We start from the raw sequence: 20813 nt of genomic DNA, 5'->3' as shown, positions 1-20813 counted from the left end.
TTTTCTTTGTGAAGTCTCGTTAAACGACTATTATCTATGTAGTACATCTAGGTATTTTATATACTTAGAGTGGGTAAGTTAATATTAGTTAGCGATACTAAGTTATCTATAAGGGACTCTCTTTCAACGTGTCTTTAAACTAAAGAATGACTCACGTTAGACCGGGCCGTGTCCGGGCCGGAGCTTCCGGCGCTTCGTTTTCTATGGAAAGCATCACGTGATCTGATCACCTGTCATGTCATAGAAAAGTAAGCGCCGGACGCTCCGGCCCGAACACGGCCCGGTCTAACGTGAGTCATCCTTAATCACGTATGCGTTTGAGTAATCTGATAAGTACTGTAAGCACTATTTATAACAGGGTTTCTTCTTATAAATTTGAACTTGACACTCGCAATAAAAAAAATTAAGTAGTTCAAAGAACTGTCTAAATATTAACTGATTAGGTATCTACTTACTTTTGTAGTACGTATGATTAAAAGTTTGATGTGAACCATTGGTCAAAATTGTGTATAAACAATGTACATTACCTTAAGACATAATAATTTAAAACTAATACGGGACTTAATCGCGTACAAACTTACGTTTATTTATGGCCTGACGTTTCGAACGTGACGTTACGTTCATGGTCACAGGCAGACTGGCGAGGAATTGTATCAACATTTTCTTGCCGCGAGGGTTTAAGACATAATGTTAAGATATTGTATAATCTAAGAAAATTTTATGCAGCGATATGTTAGAATATACTTAGCGACAAGAACTTGTACTTTATGTACGTTCAGATGCAGAGAGAGGTGACTGATTTTACTGCATGGACTGATTGTATGCAGGGAGGGTCACCTCCCTCTGCGTCTGACTGTACCTTTTTCAACCTAAAGAAATATCTCTATAACTTTTTAATGTTCTTCAATCTTTACCGTCAATAAACTCATTTAGTGTCCATGGTAATTTGTTTTATTGCCAATAACAGTGGAAACAGACAATAATGATACAGAGAAATCACTTTTATGTCAATCTGAGGTAATAACACAGCGGTGTTATAGAAAATAGAAAGTTTATTTACAGTACCAATTTCACTCGTAAATCTAGCCTAAACTAACCGTAAACTAAGATATGACTAAAATCCGACTTTAGGCGTCAGAATCAAAACATTGCAATGCAAGTAATTTTTTTGGCAACAATTATAAATCTTCCAGATGATAAAATTATTGTCAAAAAATCCGTGTAAATGAGTATACACAATTAAAAACTAGTTTGAAAACATAATGATTTGCGCGCCTCTTCAGACAGACGGGTACATGATCTTTAATTTAAACAGAAGCATATGAAACACAAGACGAATGAGCGAATAACACACATTAAAGTAATAGAGATAAGCATTCTTGATTCTAAACAACGGCGACAGTCTCATGTACCTAGGTATATACCAGGCTGTTGTGTGTGTGGCTTCTCTCCACAATTAAATGTATATATTAGTTAAGTACCATCATGGCAGTTGCCAAATTCAACAATTCGAACCTTTAGTGAAGTTTTAAGTTCGTTTCAAACATTTGCCCCAAGAAGAAAACTTTGTCAAATATGTTGTGTTCACTGATTTAAACTTTCACCATTTTCACACATTATTCTTTATTTTAACGCAGAAGACTTCTCCGAGACCACGAAACCTCGGAGGTAATTTTGAAAGCTTAAATAAGTGCCATTAAGTTCCCTTAAACTAAATAATAACACTATTTAATGTTATATTTCTTTCTATAACATGTTTCGCAAACGAGAGTTACGCAGGCATATTAGGTAGCTCAAATTACAATATCCAAGTATATTCCGAGTGTGAAGCACTAAGTAATCAATACTGTAGCTAAACCCCTTTGAGCCCAATACCTAAATGCCAGCTTTAAATCTTGAGTGCCTATCAGCCTAAGTAACTGTCAACTAACTGAAGAGGCATATCATAACAAGTCGAAGAGATTGAATTTAAGTCTGTCTTTGGAGCCGCTTCTCATCATTCAGAATCCCAGTTTCTTCAGCGCTTTCAGGTCCACGTCTCCATAATAGTCCTCGCTGAAACGGTACAGTTTTAATAAGGTCTAGTAAACATAATAATTAGGATAAAAAGTGAAAATAGTCTCCAATGGACTTTGAAATCGCACCAGAAAGAATCAATCCTAGAAGTCCTGGAGGACATACAGAAATATATGCTTAATTTAAATGTTATTATTTATTTACTGAAATTATAAGAATTGTAGTTACTATGACCTTTGCCCGAGGTTGGATTTGAACTTGCACACGGTCCTTTGTCCCAATTTCTTAGTACCTATACTCAATCATTCAATCATGAGATGTATGTCGACTTGGTCATACAACCATCCTTAGCCGTATCTAAATCTTTTTTCTTCAATATTATAAGGTATGTGATAAATCAAAGATTAAAAAAGAATACCTTTTAAACGAGTAAGAGTTGACGCAAGTTTAACGTTTTATTCATCAACTGAAAGTAAATCTACGTGCGCATCACAGTCCAGTGGAGATCTCCAGTTAGAAAGCGTGTCTTAATCATTACTGATAAATAACTTAAACGTTTACAAGAACAACAGCAATGTTAAACTAGTACACAGTTATGATTAATGGTAAAATTTAAACATACCTGGATAACCAAGGAAAGGTCTAAGAAACACTGGTTAGGTCAACTGTTACCAGTACTTTACACAGAAGAAACAATTAAGAGCTGGAAGTGGAGTGAGTATGAGTGGGTATTAATGTTATTCCATAGAAAGTGTTTAGTGCATTAGGAATAGACATCGTGAAAGTAACAACCGTGTGTGTTGTCACTAGGAAGTAGTGTAAGTGTAAGTGTACACTACTTCCTAGTAAACAAGTAAAGTAAAGAACAAACAAATCTTTTTCATATTTTTTTTATTTTATCACTAAAAATAAAACTTAGGTATTACAGTTTCTATTAAACAACAACACTCAGTCGCAGTGAAATTCAGTACAAAAGTAAAAAAAAAGATATATTTACAAGGTCATGATTTTTAATAAAGAATATCCGGTCTTGTTAAACAGAACTACGGAGTTGTAAATGCAAGCTTCCTCCCGGAGGTATTCTCGGAACAGCTATCATTGTAATACTATACGATAACATCAAAATGTATGATTTTACAGGACTATCAATACTAAAATACAATAAAAAATAAATATTTCTACCGCGATATGATCAACTAAAATAATTTCCTAACCTGCCTCTGAAACTGTTAAGAAAGGCTCCAACGAGAAAAGTATTTGGCAACTAGAAATGAATACAAATCAATTGGCATAACTCACTACACATTCGATTTTTTAGTGTTCCGTACAAAACTTTGTTCACGGAACACTTATTAAATTTTAATTTTGAACCTGGTACGCGGCTGCGCATACCAAAAGGAAGTTGCGTTCGTTTTGATATGCGCGCCGTGGGCTTAGAGGATGTGAGTATTTAAGAATATTGGTGGGTGAGAGTGTTTAGTTCTCCTTCTGGGGGCGGGGTTTGAGGGTCTTGTGGGTGACGCGGGTCTGGCCGTCGCTCTGCAGACCGGCCAGCAGCTCGCTCTTGCGGATGGCCTTCAGATCCAGGTCTCCGTAGTAGTCCTCGCTGAAAATGGACGCGCACCTTACTGCTAGACGTTTCGGCATTTCCATTGCTTAACCTAACTGGCCATTTACTAGTAAATTACAAAAAGCTATCTAAATTTCTACAAGTTAACAGTGTAATGTATGAGTGGCCGGTCGCCGAGAGAATTGTGTAACAAATTCCTGTCGTTAGAGTAAACCGCCTTGAAACGCCAACAAGAATAGTACCCGTTCGCTTTTCTAAGTAACGTTATCTAACACTTGTTTTTCTTGACCGGCAATGTAGTTCGGAACTCGCAAAACGAAAAAAAACTAGTTTCGACCTTGACTTGACCGTTCGTGCCGGCGCGGCGCATCTTCGATCGAAGCGATTGTTCGACACAGTCGGACCATGAACTGAGTTTGAAAGGTTTCATTGTCCTCAAAACATTTTCTTAAGGATGGGTCGTGTCCTTTTGCATACCGAGACGAAGCGTTTACTTTATCGATATGACTTTTGGCTCAACCTATTTAACTGAATGGCACCAGTCGTACAGTTCTTTAATCGTGTATATAATTAATCATCGTCCACTGTCCGACTTGTTCGGTGTGAAATTTAAGTATTCAATATTTTTGTCAACGTAAATGGCTTTGTTGGGCCATGTATGAATGTATATAGTTACAGCATGAACAGGCGGTCATTGTCATGCGCGCCGTTACAGCTGGCGGCATTGACTGCGGCCCTCCAAACATTGCCTATGCACAAACGGTTAAGTCTTAAGTCATGTTAATTTCAAGACTGTCCTAAATATGTCCCGTAATAACTATGCGAGGCTCCAAACCGCATATTTGATGGAAGGAATTTAACCGGGCGGCCTACCTATACCGGCCTACCAAATCTACCAATACAATCCAAATAATGCGTAACCTCTAATTTAAGTGCAGAAGAAGTAGTTAGTCACAGGGATGACGGTTACTGGTTAATATAGCATTAATATCTCTGTGACAGTAATCACACAGAGTCTCAACTGATCAAGTATCCATTAAGTGATCACCGGGATAAGTGTCCAAGTTGCTCAGTTAATTAAGCTTTAGCTCGGACATAATTTAAAAACTTAGCCTCTTAACCAACGCATAAACTCAACTATTGTCACCTTACTTTGTTTTATCAGGTGTTAATTGGAAGTCTATTATTATACCTTCAACCGGGTGAGTTGGAGGGTATGCGTTGATAGAACAGTTGAACTCACCATCCGGGAACATCCTCGGGGTCTTCGCAGTTGCCGGTGCCGTCGGCATCACCGATCTTGAACACCGTGCCAATGGGGCAGCCGTACTCGCGGGCAACGCCCTCGAGGCAGATGTAGTACTTGCGGCAGTCTTCGGGGTGCGCGTGACGGCTGAAGGAGCCGGCGTTGGAGACCTCGCCGGGGTTGGGGCAAGCGAAACCGTTCGCGACCTCTGAGGAATGATGGATACGGTTAGTCGCGAAATATGTTTTTTTAAGGCCTGGAGATGAATACAAATTTTAAAGTGACATTTGCAAGCTAGATACATGAATTGTAAAACAATGAATTATTTCTGATTTCTGAATGATTCTTATTTACTAATTTTATAATAACAAAAAATACACCATTCTCCTGGTCAATTGAGTATGTTTCAACTGTAAAACCCACCCTTTAAACTAGGTATTTTCCATTTTCATGCTGTAATTTGACTTTGACTACAACTATTTCAGTGGAATTTAAAACATGGGTAGGAAACTAGCATATTTTTGCGGTTGTTCAAATAGAAAATTGTTTAGCTCACCCTCGTTCCTGCATTCAGGGACCTGATCAGCCCACATGCACACACGGGCCTCCCTGTCGTAGGCGAGTCCAGGGCTGCACTGGTAGCGAGAAGCCTCGCCGTTCCAGCAGTTCCAGAAAACGTCGCATTTCTGCTCGTCCGGGAAGATACCGTACAGTCTCTGGCAGTGGGGCGTCCCGATTGGGGGCTCTGCAAGATATTGCTGGGTTAGGACGCAGAAATTTGCAAGCATTGGTGGTCACCATTGCTTTTCACATCTTAGACTATCCCAATTACAGCTTAAGCTAACTGATTCCAAGATTTCGAACATCTAGACGCTATTGTCTATATTAAAACTGTTAATAATAAAATCATTTATAAAATTAGACAATCAATTTGGCAACATGATAAAGTCAAGATACCTACAATTTGCAGGTCAATAAATCGACATTTTCATGTAAATGAATCGCGGGCGTCAAAAATCACCATAACTTGTTCAAGGTCGACGAAAAAACATTTAACTTATAATCTTGAGAATAAAATAAAATGTCAGACCGCATTGTCCACATCTCGTCGACCTTCACGACATCCTGGTCTGGTCGTGTGCGAAAAAAACATGTATATTAAAGTGTACATAATTTAAATTGTAACCTTGACCTAAAATTAGCTCGGATCGTCGCGTTACCGGGTAAATAATTCAGCACAGGTGTCTTTATTTGCAATTCTAAACGAAATATATGTTTGCCAAATAGCTACTGGAACTCATTTAGTTTTAGTCAATATGGTCAAATACAGTAAATCTGTTTTTTTTACTTATTAGGTAGGTACCTACTGATGTGATACATGGTACATGCTTTGTTGCTCTGCTCGTATCATTCCAAAATAAATTACTCAAACTACTATACCTACTATTTACTTTGCTATTTTCCACTTGGATAAATTCCAGTAAGACACAAACAGTTATCCACTTATAAGTTAATCAAGGTTTTCTCAGGAATGTCACGACCTAATTCCACCTTCCCGGTTCCATTACCGGCCCTCTAGGCGTGAGGGCAAATGTGTCGTTTCGCTGCCGACATACCTACTCAGGTATTCACATGAATAAATACCCTCGTCATTAATTCTAGTGCGAACTGCTAACTAAGCAATGTAATTCGCTCCCGTCATCTGTACTCCCTTCCCTGATGGATACGAACTAGGTTTAAAGCAAAAGTCTGAGTTGAGACTAGGGTCAATCGCTAATCAGTTTTTAATAAAGTAAAAAAAACTGGGATGATCCATATAATTATTTAAATTGTAATTCTGAATTTAATTATATAATTATTTAAGTATGAATTATCTCAGATGATTTTTTCGGGTCGGGCCCTAATCTGTTAAACAAAAGGTATTGTTTCCTTTATGCAGTGGTTACACTGCTTACTGCTAATAGCCCCGACATAAGTAACACTGCACAAGCCCGTTTGAAAGTCACATTTATATGGTACACATTCATGAAACAGCCCATTCGGAGGGAACACGTTTTGTTATCTCCAAAGAAGAGACAGCCCTGATTGTTCTCTGAATGAGCTGTCACATAAATTTGAACCTTAATACTATCACGATAGTTGCTTTTTAAATGTCATGGTTGCTTTGGCACGTGCTGAAGACTGCTCTTAAAAGTGGCTTTTGTTTAACAGATTAGTGCCCGAGCCCGAAAAAATCATCTGAGATAATTTATACTATAGATCTGTTCATATGTGTCATATGTGACACAGTATGTAATTCGTTTCATATACTCACCAAGCTGTGTCCTCTCTCCGCACTCAACATTGTGGAGGTAGTCGCAGTTCTCGGTGAGGTACTTGGAGTCGGTGGCGTCAAAGGCGAGACCGTTTCCGCATGTTTTCAGCTCAGCTACACCGTTGTCGCACTTCCAGTATTTGTCGCATGATACGTGGTGAGGGTAGAAGCCGAAATCGTCGGGACATTTAAAGGATTCTTGGCCCATCGCTGTGAAAGGAAAATAAAGTTAGGAACCTGGTTGGTCGGCAAGTTTAACGAATATGAATTGTGTGCAATGGAATTTGAAGTTGTTATGTGACGATTACATAATTTATAGGAGTTATTTCAAGAGGTCGATTTGTTCCCAGCATAAATTTAATGTGCGATCTAAGTACAATAGAAAGACGCCAGCATTATCAAAAGGTGAGATACTCGCTTCTCTTTATCCGTTTGGAAGATTTTCAACATTTGTCAAACTGTCATTGCAATGAGGAAACGTATCAACACGAATCCTCTTGAATTTTAATTGAAATTTCAAAATAAACCACAGTTTGCGCCAGCGATTATGGAGTCATTTTGCAACGCGCGGGCAGGGCCACTCTCTCTGAGGAATGCGACCCGGTGGGTTGCGCAAGGAGGCTGTTATCACTGTTTGTTACTTGCAACACGATTGTCGCCGTGTCCACGTGTTCGCCTTTGTGCGAGATGACGATGTAGCAACGCGACTAATCGTTGTGACAATTGGTCCACGGAGGAGCAAGTGTGTGTTTTGAGACAGCGCTTGTCGGCTGCACTGCGTTGTGCTTGCTTTCAAAATGGTGAAAAAGAATTAACTTTACATACTATTATGCTGTCTAGGTTTAAGAGCAGGGTTCATATGTGTAGATAAAAAATATTGACCTGCTATCTAAAGGATGAATAACAAAATAAAATAAAATAGAAGTATTAAAATTAACAATAAGTTAAATAGCGTGCATCTTAACACGTCATTTTCGTAATATGTGTGCGCGGGCGCAGGTCACGTTACGTCACGCGCCGTGCATCGGTTGACATTTGATACCGGAGGCATCTAGGAAGTTTCTCAATGCGCTTCTCGCCGGCCTCTGCAAATGTTATTCATGCAGAGATTACCTAAGTTTGCCGCTCGCTTATAAGTTTTTAAGTGAATTTAAACGATTACTAAACTATTAAAAACTTGTAATATTCTGGTGAAGACGCAACGCTATGTAGGTTCAGTCAACAATGTGATTGGCATGTGCTTCCGTTGAACGTGATTACAAAGCTCTCGATCGTTTTAAGGGTGGCCGGAAGCTCCGGCCCGGACACGGCCCGGTCTGCCGTGAGTCATCCTTTATGGACCAGCAATTTTTTGAGTGAGAATTCATTGATTGTTTTACGAAAACACGCCCGTATAAAAAGTGGCTGGCCGTTACAAAATTTTTAAGCGTGTGATGAAAACTGTTAATTACTTTATGTAATAGATCGACATTCCAGGTCGTGATGAGCTATTATTTAGGTTTATTGCAAAACGCGATTTGTTCTAGTGTTTTGATACTAATTACCAAATTATCTTTAGCTAATTAGGGATTCTCATAATAATAATTATTATTTTTATGTCTTTCCATATCTCAGGACCATGGGGTCCCGGACCTTTAGGAGGCATGCGTGGGGCCGAAGCCAACACACCAGCTAGAACCCATTCACGGGTACAAATAGATACCCGTAAATCGGTTCCAGCTGGCATAGGAGCTATTGTAAATACAGTAGAGAAGAGTGCCGGTTATGGTGTTGAAGTTTGGCTGGTCTTAATAAGATTGGGTTATTGCTGAGATAGCCCGCTACACAGACAATAGGTGGACAATTAAAGCTACAACTTGGAAAGGCCCACTAGGCAAAAGGGGAGCAGGAAGATCAAAAGAACGGTGGGCAGACGAAATATTGAAAGTGGCCGGTAAAAACTGGATGGAGGCAGCCAAAGACCGAAGTTGCTGGATAAAGTTGGAGGAGACCTTTACCCGAAAGAGACCTTAAATAAAATAAAATAAACAACTATTATTATCTTCAACAAAGTTTAATAACAACTGTTTATGAAAATATGTAACAATAGACTGAGTTTACCTAAGGAATAAAGAAGGTTTATAATAATAATATTGCTGAGACACCTGCCATAACAATGTTTCTACACGTTATTATTATTGGCTTTAATTCAAATATACAAAATTGTATTGACTATATGACCACATATAGGTGGTCCTTCATCTCCTTAATACATTCTTAAAATACGGTATAAACTGTCCGACTTTAACAGTTCTAAATGGCTACGCAGATGCAATGTGCTCAATAAACACCGTAGCGATCCGCATAAACATTAACAGTCTAGACAACTTTTCTCTGTATCGGACTCGTCAAGGCGATCCAGGTTAGCGTACTCAAATTCCTTCATAATTTACTTTGTGTTTTACTGCAATATTTAATAATAAAAAAAACAATATTACTCGCGTGTTTTGTTTCGCTTAATTTGCTCGTTTCACGCCGATTACCCCCAATGATAAGATAATTGTTACTTAATTGCTTGAACTCTATTAGACACTCGTCTACTTTCTACGCTTTATATTCTGCAACGCTTATCATGCACAGAAACGCGTAATTGGCCGTGACAAAGTATTACAAAGTGCCGAGAAAAGAAACAGTTTTACAGCACAAGTTTTAGCAAGCTATTTTTTGTGGCGGCAAAATTTATCGTCTTAGAAAATAATCATGAAGTCAAATTGACTACTGTTAAACAAGTCACTTTTAATAGGTGCCCATAATGAAATTAGATTTACAAACATATTTCCACAAGCCACGTGAATTTTGAACTAATGGTTTTGTCCTAGTAACTGGATCCCTAGAAGTCTAAAGCCTAACGACGTTTTACTTACAAGTAGTGAATACGCGCGGGCTCGTTAAAATGGCTCCTTATTTCTTTAGCTCAGTGGGTGCAAAGAATGGGTGTCATACGAGTAATGTGGGGCAGCCGGCCGGGTGTGAAGGTGGCGCAATGAACATTAGAGCCCTGCCGTCGCCGTCGGCGGTGACATAATATTGATCTGCCTACCCACTCGGCCATTGCGTAACCGAGATGTGTGTTCAATCAAACAATAATAATTATGTTCGCCGATTGACTTGTAGCTTTTATAATCACTTCTTAGAGCCCCTTTTTGAGTGTACATGTTTAACACAATTTAAACACGGTACCTAAGTTAGGTTGTAGGTTAAGTTTATCGTATTACGCACTTGTTATAATTATAAGCACATGCAATACAAAAACTTTTGATTTCTACTAGTTATGGACCAAACAACCGCTGCATCAAAAATATCATAATATACTTAGCGAAAAAAAAAAAAACTTGTCTAGTACCGTAAAATGGGGTGAGTAGGAGCAAAACTGACATTCAAACCTCGATAACATTTTATTTTTACATATGCAAACTGAATGGTGTATATAATAAGTGTTCCGGACGTTTGTATTTTAGTTTTTATTTCATTTTGGGTAGTTCCATTTCATATCTTTGACGACAAACAGGAAAACCCACCTTATCCCGTAGACCCTCGTAATTGGGGTGAGATGGGTTTTCATACAAAGGTGATTTTGGAAGATTGTTGAGTATTACTATAGCTCCATTTTAAATTGGAATACATTATTTTTGTAGCAGTAGCCTTTAAATCCCATCTCACCCCCCTTTCATCTCTTCTCTCCCCATTCATAAACCAACTCTCCCCGCGAACCCTACTCACCCCATTTTACGGTATCTTAAAATTTAAAAATTCACCAGCACCAAAACATTGACAGATACAAATCTCGCGCATCAACCTGCAAATTCGAGAATACTTAACCCGAAAACGCCTCAGCAAGCGTTAAAAGCCACATTATCGCATGTTATTTAATACGTGTAACGTTGAGCAACGCGGGTGAAAGCCCAAAGCTGACCCAGAGGCGGCACTCTCGGTTTCGTTTGATGCGTTGAGTAATGTGACCTTTGAGAACTAGTTCGAATTATATTTGAACTTAGCATACGTTGCCGTTGAACCAATTAGAATGTCTTCTTGTTTGTAAACCCTTAGCTTCTTGTTTTTGACAAAATAAGGTCTGTATTATAACACATATTTGCTTGTTTTCCGTACATTTGGTATGACGCGTTTTGAGAGTTCTAATAGATACCTACGTGTCGGACGTTTCTTCAAACATTTTGATATTTGATGTCAAACCATTTACGGAAAAGCGGATTAATTGGGGCTATACAAAAATATCACAGCCTAGGTAATTTTGAACAGTATTTTTTCGGTGTCGTTGTCTACAAGATGGCCCACAAAGTAAACTATACTTAGGAATTAAACGAACTTACCTGTAAGTGAAGTTCGATTCTAATTATATGAGCTGTACAAACTTCGAAATGATGTATATCAACTTGTAGTAGGCGCTATCAGCGTGCCTACTACAAGTTGATATACATCATTGAAGAAGTTTGACCAGCGAAATATAAGTCCAAATTATAACTTCGTTAGTTCCTTAAGGGGCCCACTGACTATCAGTCCGCCGGACGAAATCGGCCTGTCAGAACAAAAACTTGACAGTTCCGAACAACTGACAGGCCGATATCGTCCGGCGGACTGATAGTCAGTGGACCCCTTTATTATAGTTGGTCCAACCAGATTGTCAGTAAATAAGAACAAAAAAAACAACACTCATCCTTTTGTTTCTGGTGCTAGTACTAGTGTAAGACAAAGATAATATGATTCTCTCTGTCTATGTTTGAAATGAGACAGTCCTTTGACAAACTATACTCATGGACAAATTTAGAGGAACGCAAAAAAAAGGTATGGTATTTTGGTAACATAAAAAGATAAGTCATTGTAATTAGATTTGTTCTTCTACAGTAACAAAAAATGTCTGTGCTTTCTAAGGTAATTTATTTAACTAATTGAGAGAGAAATGATTGTATCCGAAATGATGTAATATGATATAACATTAGATAACTATTGTTGGCGGTGAAAGTCGCGGCCGTCATATTTGGGTTCTAGCCGGCGTTGGTTCGTCTGTCTGTCAGTTTGTGATGTATACTGGAGCCTGGTGATTGACGCGGTATTGTTGTGTTAGACTGTAAATGTATTATGTACATGACAATGCAATATTGAATAAATGACTAAAAAAATTACTAAAGCTCTAAGCATTTATGGTTTTAAAGACGTGTCATTAAAATAATATGTTAGTATCGTATGCATGTTATTTGCCAACATTACCGACGTATGAATGCCAGCAATTGATTTCATATTTTTCTTGATTTGTGACCTAAAGTCAAATCACTATATGTACTTGTATTACGTGAGTTTAATATCAGTATTTAATATCATTTAACAGCATTTAGCTTTTCATATATGTCAACTAAGTAAAAACTAAATGTAGACTATATATTTAATTTATACGAATAGCAAAACCGTATAAGTAATGTAGATATGCAGCATAAAATAAAGTATAATATAAATTTAAAAAAATATTAAGACTTTAGGTATCAATGACTGGTCTATAGCAAATATAGATAGTCTGTCGGTCTGTGTCAGCTCTTTCTTAATTCCTAATTATGTCTAAATCAACCGAAAAGTAACCCTTGTTTGATCCTGTCAGTAATACCTATCTATTATAATATTAGAATTCGACGCGTATTTTAGTGGGTATATGTTTTTGTATCACAATACAATACAATTAGCCTTTAATCACTGACTCATTTAAGGGTATCATTAGTTTCTTTATAATTGATTATGAATTTTCACAGTCATGTTTTTGGGGTTTCCGACAAAAGCCTCCTCTAAAGCCTTCCAGTTATTTCTCTTCCATTTTTCCAGTCAGTCTGTGTCGAGCGGTTCTCATCCACTTTGGTGGGAAATCGTCCTCCCATCTAATTTTCGGGTGTCCCTGACCTCTCTTGCTGTATGTAGGGAACCATGGCAGTTGGTTATTTTTTGTGTCCATTTGTCTATTTTCGATCTTGATATGTGACATGTCCACCTCCATTTTCTTTTTCTTATTTCTCTGGTTGCATCTCTAACTTTGGTATTTTTGTATCACAAATGTCGGCAATTGTAGGTATTCGATAAGATGATTATATCAACATAGCCCAATTATTTATACCTAAATTAAGGATGACTCACGCTGGAACGGGCCGGGGCCGGGCCGGAGCTTCTGGCGCTTCGTTTTCTATGGAAAGCATCACGTGATCACCGATCAGCCGTCATAGAAATTAACGTGTCGGACGCCTCGGCCCCGACCCGGCCCGGTCTAGCGTGAGTCATCCTTTATTGTTAGTATTTAAAGCTTTAAGATGAAAGGGGACGGCCGCCCCGAAACCGCCTTTCCATACAAACGTAGTCCCCATTTTCCTCTCTGGATATTAACATTATTGAAAAAAAAATTAAACAATTTGATGTAGGTATTATAATTACAGCTATTTGACTCAACCGTTTGACTTTTTTTGGATTTTTTCATTATTATAAGAGTTAGGAGCATTAAAAAAATTGTATGACACCTATTTTGAGCTCCTAACTTTTATAATAATTTAAAAAAAAAATGAAACGGTCGAGCATAGCTATGACTAAAATACATAAAAATCTGTAAAAATATTTTTCTTAATGCCAATGTACAGGGAGGAAAATGAGGACTACGTTTGTATGGAGAATCGATCGTAAGATCGTAAATTTCGCAAAAGCACTAGAGTTTATAACCACTAGAAAACCTATACCGAAGGCATATACGAGCACGTATAGGTATATAATATGTTATGCCGTTGAACCATCTTTAAAATGATTTTAAATGTTCACTAAATAAACCCTAGTACAGTCAAGTGTAAAAATATGGGTGCACTCATCATTCATCATACTCAAAAATATGTCCCATAGCTCTTATGTCAGCGAATTAATAACTATGAGTCATATTTTTAGGGTTCCGTACCTCAAAAGGAATAAACGGAACCCTTATAGGATCACTCGTGCGTCTGTCTGTCTGTCTGTCCGTCTGTCACAGCCCATTTTCTCCATAACTACTACACTAATTAAGTTGAAATTTGGTACACATATGTAAGTTTGTAACCCAAAGACGGACATGTAACGTAAACAAATGAATTTTCAATATGGGGCCAGTTTTGGGGGGTAAATGGGAAAAATAAAAAATAAAGTTTTCAAACTATATCGTGTTACATATCAAATAAAAGAGCTTATTTTGAGAATCTCAAATATATATTTTTTGTAATTTTAAAATAAATAGTTTAGAAGTTATATGAGAAAATAGCTAAAAAATGACCATTCCCTCGTTATCTCCGAAACTACTGGGTCCAAAATTTTGAAAAAAATACACAAAATAGTTCTTTACCTATAGATGACAGGAAAACCTATTAGAAATGTGCAGTCAAGCGTGAGTCGGACTTAATTACTTAATTTTTGATCCGACCCTACGGGTTTTTAAAAACTCACGTTTTACTGTACGGAACCCTTGGAACGCGAGTCCGACTCGCACATGGCCGATTTTTGAGTAAGTTGTATGCACCCGTATTTTTACACTCGACTGTACAATAATTCGTCACAAAAATGAGGCATTAGGTAATCATTGTTTTAATAGCTCAAATAATTCTTAACTTGAAACACGGTTGAACTCTCCCACCAGCATGTCTCTTGGGCTCCCATGATGTAGTTGGCATCATGAAACCAAATATTACTACAGCAATCCATGCGGTATATTTCTATTCACTAATGTCGTAAGACATTTTAATGATGAAGGGCCCAAGTTGGGTAATCGTTAGGTAAAGTTAATCTCATACTGCGGCTTTTGGTTAAGTGTTAAGGTTTAATTAACAATTGCATCAACAGATTACGTTATAAAATGTAGGTAAATCATATTTTCCTGAAATTTCTTATGATAGAGCTATTAACAACTAGCAAATATGGATTTAAAGTAAGATATAAACTCAGAAAACAACATTGTATTTGTAACAAAAACAAAAAGAGGAAAATGCTTTTAACTTCCGCGCGTTGATGTCTTCTACACTAAAGCTCTACTAGTTATAATCGATGTACATTAAGTTGTGCCAGCACTAAATAATATTCGTAACCGCACTGAATTACTTTTCCTCATACATGTAAATAGAAACGTTTGCGTAAAAATAAACCACATTTCCTCGAGAAACCGGTAGCGAGTTCACAACCAAACACAGCACGGAAAAGAACCTAGCCTGTAGTTTTGAAAAAGGAACGCCTTGTGTGAGGTTATTTATAGTCGAAGGACAGACAATCACCGAGACTGTGGGACTATCTAGACAAAAGGGCAAGTGTACACGGGAGATCCAATGATAAGTAAATACGTGGAATGTCTCTATAGTTATTCCAGCGCTTTGTTTTGAATACAATGATATTGCGCGTAATCTTTCTACAAATTAAGTAAGTAAATTTTATTTCTTTAATATTTTATTAATTATAAAGGACATTCTTCCGATACATTTTTACTGATTAAAAATACAATACAAAAAGTTATACTTACTGTAGTTATAAAATTCTATTTCATAATAAAAATTCTTAAGGTGGTTATAGACACGAAAATTTTTCCTGCAATAAAAATTGAAGACAAACTTTATCAAACAATCAGTTAGTGCCGTTTGATAATTTTATTAACTATAAACGTAATCACAAGTTCAAAAATGAATAAGTGACGATTACAGGCTGGTTTCGGCGTGAGTATCACGAGTCCTGGGAACTGGCGATTGTTTCCGTTGCATTGTGCCGTATGCCAGATCCGGTCACCTTGTGTTAAAGAAAACTAATAATGCAATGGAAGGTTGACATGAAACTCTTCCGCGTTTTTTACGCATTTTATGGCTGGGTTTATGGATGGCGTCTATACAAGATGTATGACACTTTCTCAAACCACGCAATGTTCAACTAAATTGTTGAATAAAATAACGGCGAGATTAAGCTTAGATAAAAAAATATAAGAAAAAATACGAAAAAAATTGTATGATAATGATTGCCAGAAAAGGTTAAGGGATGAGCGTCACTTTAAGTAACAAAAATAGGTTGTTAACTAAGAAAAGAGCACGAAATCTAATTTCGTGAATCTCAGATAGCACGTTATGATATAATAAACATAATACCGTGTTGAAAAGGTTTAATGGGTATACATTTTGTTGTTCGAGGTGGAATACATTTTGCAGATATTAACTGGTAATATAATTTGCAGTGGGTAGGTAATTAAGTTATCATTACGTAAAGTGCATTTTTGATGACTACAACTTTTTAAAATATTGTTAAGTAATTAATAATATTCTGAATTCTAGGTACTCTGAATGAGTCATACTCTGTTAACGTGGGCAATTTCGTGATAAGGTGGCTACATAATTAAATAAACTGTCAATTAATTATGTGTTGTTCAGCCTGACATTAATAAGGCTAAACTGTAACAAAAATAGGGATAAGCTCGCCTTTGTACCTAAATTTATATGAATTTCATGTTAATAATTTTTGTTTTGTACAATAAAGTGATTTACTACTACTACTAATACTGTATGCACCTCACAGGTCACAGCGTATTCTCGGGAGATCTAAAGGTAATAATTTATTATGACCGAGACCTACTGTAAGAAGGAGGTAACCAAATGGACTATTCACGGTTTTAGCGAGTGGACTCAAAATCGCTGCACAGAACGGTCCTCAGTAAGGTGGAAAAACTTAAAGAACCTCATAAAGGTTGCCAGGAGACAATTGATGCAGTATGCGCAAATCTGCACTTTGCGTCGATCGAATTCTTTTTTCATTGGGTTTATGTAACTATTGTTTATACCACGTCGGTAGTAAGCAAGCATACGACCCGCCTGATGGTAAGCAATGACCGTAGCCAATGGTGTTAGTCGCGCGTTGTTGAACCTTTAAGAACTTGTACAGTCCTTTTTTGAACAGCCCCATACTATCCTTCGAGAAAACCTCGGCATGGGGAGCTCATTCCACTGCCGGAGCGTCCGCGGGAGGATGGAATATAGGAGTATGTATATCTTAGATAGGCATTTCGCTGTGCCCTACCCCTCTCCATAAAAACCGAGATGCACCTCAAGAGAGTGAATCGATCTATCGTTTGATCGGCACGCGCGCACTCATGCAGATGAATCATTTTCACCAGTTTTCTTTATTAGTGGAATGCGTACGCACCGATACACGAACTAATTGAATGCCTACACGCCACTTGAATAAATCAGCTCTTAGAAACTTAATCTGCGATCGTATCAGTTTGTACTTATCGCTATTAATAATATTATTTGTGGTAGGTAATAGTTTATTATGGGATCGTAGATCTAGCTAATTTAGGAAATGAGTTGGTAGAGTTAGACCTAGATAGGTAAGTCTGCGACGATTTTGTTAGCACACGCGGTGCAAGTGTTATTTATGCGTCACAATTTCAAAGAAGTTTAACGTTTAAAATAACACTTACACTGCGTGTTCTATAAAAATCGTTGCAGACTTGTCTTGGTCTAACTCTATATTGATGGTACTATGTATTACATTTTAACGTCACCGGTTGACCGTCGCCGGCGTTCACACAATTTGACAAATATTTGATACTAAAAACATGTACTGTAATCCAGATACTTGGTTTGTTAATAAAAAGTTTGTTATTTCCGATGAAAAAATACCAATAAATTTAGTGGGTTTAGTGAATTATTATGAACTCTGTGATTCAAATTGTAATACTATTTTCTGGTTTTCTTTAACTTGATATGAAAATACATAAGGTAAGACTATCACCGGGGTAAGAATATCACTTGTATGGAATCCTCGTTGTAAAACTATTTTGCCTTACAACTTATAAAATCAAATAAAAGTTACACCTGAACGATGATATTAGAGTTAAATTTGGACCATAGTTGGGAGGTTTTACGGTACTCTTAGTCTTGCCCCGAGCAAAATAAACTATGTTAAGGACGACTCACGTTAGACCGGGCCGAGTCCGGGCCGGAGCTTCCGGCGCTTACTTTTCTATGACATGACAGGTGATCACGTGATTCTTTCCATAGAAAACGAGGCGCCGGAAGTTCCGGCCCGGACACGGCCCGGTCTAACGTGAGTCATCCTTTAGTCTTACCCCACCTTACCTTACACTTTAGCTTTATATTCTTATTAAAACGTTATACGAGTATGCATTTTGATGAATAAGTGAACTTGAGGATCATTCTTGTATTTTCGCTTGAGAAAATAACTATCACATGCATTCAAAGTGCTAATAATATATTACGCCATTGTATGCGATGTTACCAAAACCAAAGACATGGAGCGGGAGCAGATCAACACATCGACAACCCAGGACAGAAAAACCTGGCGCCTTCGAACGAGGAGGGCCGACCCTAAATAACGGGACATGGCAAATAGAAGAAGACACCATTGTATGCGATCGGTCGATGTAATTAGGTGATAGAGTTCTATGTTTTATACTTTTTAGATAATTGTTACAGTCTGGAAAGTAAATCACGCGTTTGCGCAACACGGCGTGGGAACTATGAACGTGTCACACGTACAGAGCAAAACATTGACAGTAACAGGAAGTCCTGTTGGTTAAATCATCCTGGACAATGACCGCAACTTGAAATGAGGAAATATGTTGCTTTACTGGCTTTCTAACCCTCAACCCCTGATCAAATTGATGTTATAAGAGTGGTTTCTATGAAATGGTAAAGGATAACGGAAATGGGTAATAAGTAGGTAATAACAGTTTGAAAGATGGATGTACCACATTTTTCTTAATGATCAAGTTTACTATCCTCCTAAGTCCTGCGGTACCAAATTTTGTACTTAATAAAAGTCACCCTTCAGTCCCAGCATTAAGTAAATTGCTATAGTAATAAACACCAATAGTACAGTCGCCATCAGATATATCGGAGCGGCCGAGGTGCTCAAAAATATCTGAACACACACCTAGCGCCTTGACAATAGAGGCGTGTTCAGATATTTGTGAGCACCTTGGCCGCTCCGATATATCTGATGGCGACTGTACATATTTCGGTACAAAATATTTAGATGCCCCCCGCTTTCAAATTTGAATGTTCGCGGGAGTATTCTGACAGTCCATAGAGTTGTTAAATAGTCTGTTCAGGACTGACAGCAAATATTTATTATGTGCAAAAAAATGAACTAGAGGCCTCTAGGACTATGACGTTTAAAAAAAGCTGGGACTTAGGAGGCTATGAGTTTCCTAAACCTTTTTCTAGTATAAAGTTGTACAATGACATTTTAAAAGAATTGAAACGGAATATTCCTGCTTTAGACTGTTCTAGACTAGATCATATATTTTACATTCAATATACGTAGCATTACGCATAATTCAAGTCAACGACTGAATATATACAGTTGAATGTTCTTCCTGGATCTCCTCCAAGTCACAAACGTTTATATGACGTAACTGCATTTAGTTATTCATCCCAACGACATAATAAAAGCGCCTTGTTACAAAACCCGCGAAACTTAAAACGTAATTTGCATCAACTATGAGACTTGATCCGTTATTGAAATACAACTGCGAACCAGTTGTGATAAAATGATAAGTGAGTGAAAGTGATATGGAGTAAAGCTCGTGGCGCTCGAACAGCTTTCGATTCGGAAAACGTTCAGCGCAGCGGTTCAAGCGTGAGTCAGACTTCAGTCACTCAACCCAAGTCAAAAAAGTTATAACCGTTTCCTTGGCAATGTATTTTCTTTTATTTTAGATTTTAGATTAGGTATTTTAGTTGCATAAGAAGCTTGAACTTTGTATTTTCATTTATTTGCCAAGAAAAGGGTTAAAAGACGCATAATAAACTTCTTTTCTTGTGTAATTTTCTCACATTTCGTCTATGAATAAACATTTTAGCAGCCATACAAAAACTGTTCTTAAATCGTATAACTCCAATACTCAGGAAAATTTTGCAATCAAGCAAGTCACCTGTATAAGGACAAAAAATATCATAAGATAATTGCAATTTCAAATATCCCATACCTTTTTTGTTTATCTAAGTACTTGAACCCTTTTTAACTGTTTCATTATATATAGGTATTCAAATAGGATATTTGGAACTGTTCCATTGCACACAATCGCATCGCATTGTGGAATCAGAAAACGGTTCCACTGCCGCTAAAATCGCGATAGCAAACGTGACAGCACGTTAAAAAGAAAAGTCGCCGGCAGTGAAAACCGCTCGCATCGCCACAACAGAGGTCCTCGGACCCAAAGAAAACCCTTAGATTTCCTTTAGGCCGCGTCGGTAGCTAGTACGTACCCACGCCAATGGCAGCAAGCACTATTAAACACCTTGAATACATCTTTGTAAGTCCTTGCACGGTTGTGGTCACACTAACGATCAAGCACACACTGCGAGCGGGAGAATGGCAACCTGAGGCATTTATACCGGGTGTCTGCGCGCGCGCCGCCGCGCGGTGAAAAGCGGCGCCCGCGCGCGCCCCTCGCACCCTCCACACCCCATACCCGAAAAGATGACACACCGAACTTATCCTTACGACCCATCTGTTTATTCATGCCCTAAAGGTCAATTTCTAATGACCTATCTAACATTGATTCGTTGTAAAAACATACCAATGTTATTTTTATCAGTTATTCATATTCGCACGTCCTAAGAGTCAGTTTTACTCGT

The 20813-nt window shown here is 37.8% G+C and overlaps 1 protein-coding gene across 1 annotated transcript; it reads right to left on the bottom strand.

Moving 5' to 3' along the window:
• Window positions 1-1034: 1034 nt before the first annotated feature.
• On the bottom strand, window positions 1035-20587 carry LOC134755199 (protein obstructor-E). The gene is made up of 5 exons (XM_063691721.1): window positions 20442-20587; window positions 7147-7356; window positions 5389-5577; window positions 4830-5040; window positions 1035-2055 (listed from the first exon to the last, which is right to left on the bottom strand). Exons 1-5 carry the CDS (start codon window positions 20482-20484, stop codon window positions 2001-2003), a joined length of 708 nt encoding a protein of 235 aa, XP_063547791.1. The 5' UTR covers window positions 20485-20587; the 3' UTR covers window positions 1035-2000.
• Window positions 20588-20813: the final 226 nt, after the last annotated feature.

The sequence above is a fragment of the Cydia strobilella genome, chromosome Z (genome assembly GCF_947568885.1).
Source record: "Cydia strobilella chromosome Z, ilCydStro3.1, whole genome shotgun sequence".
Lineage (NCBI taxonomy): Eukaryota > Metazoa > Arthropoda > Insecta > Lepidoptera > Tortricidae > Cydia > Cydia strobilella.
This window is presented reverse-complemented; position numbering and strand designations above follow the sequence as displayed.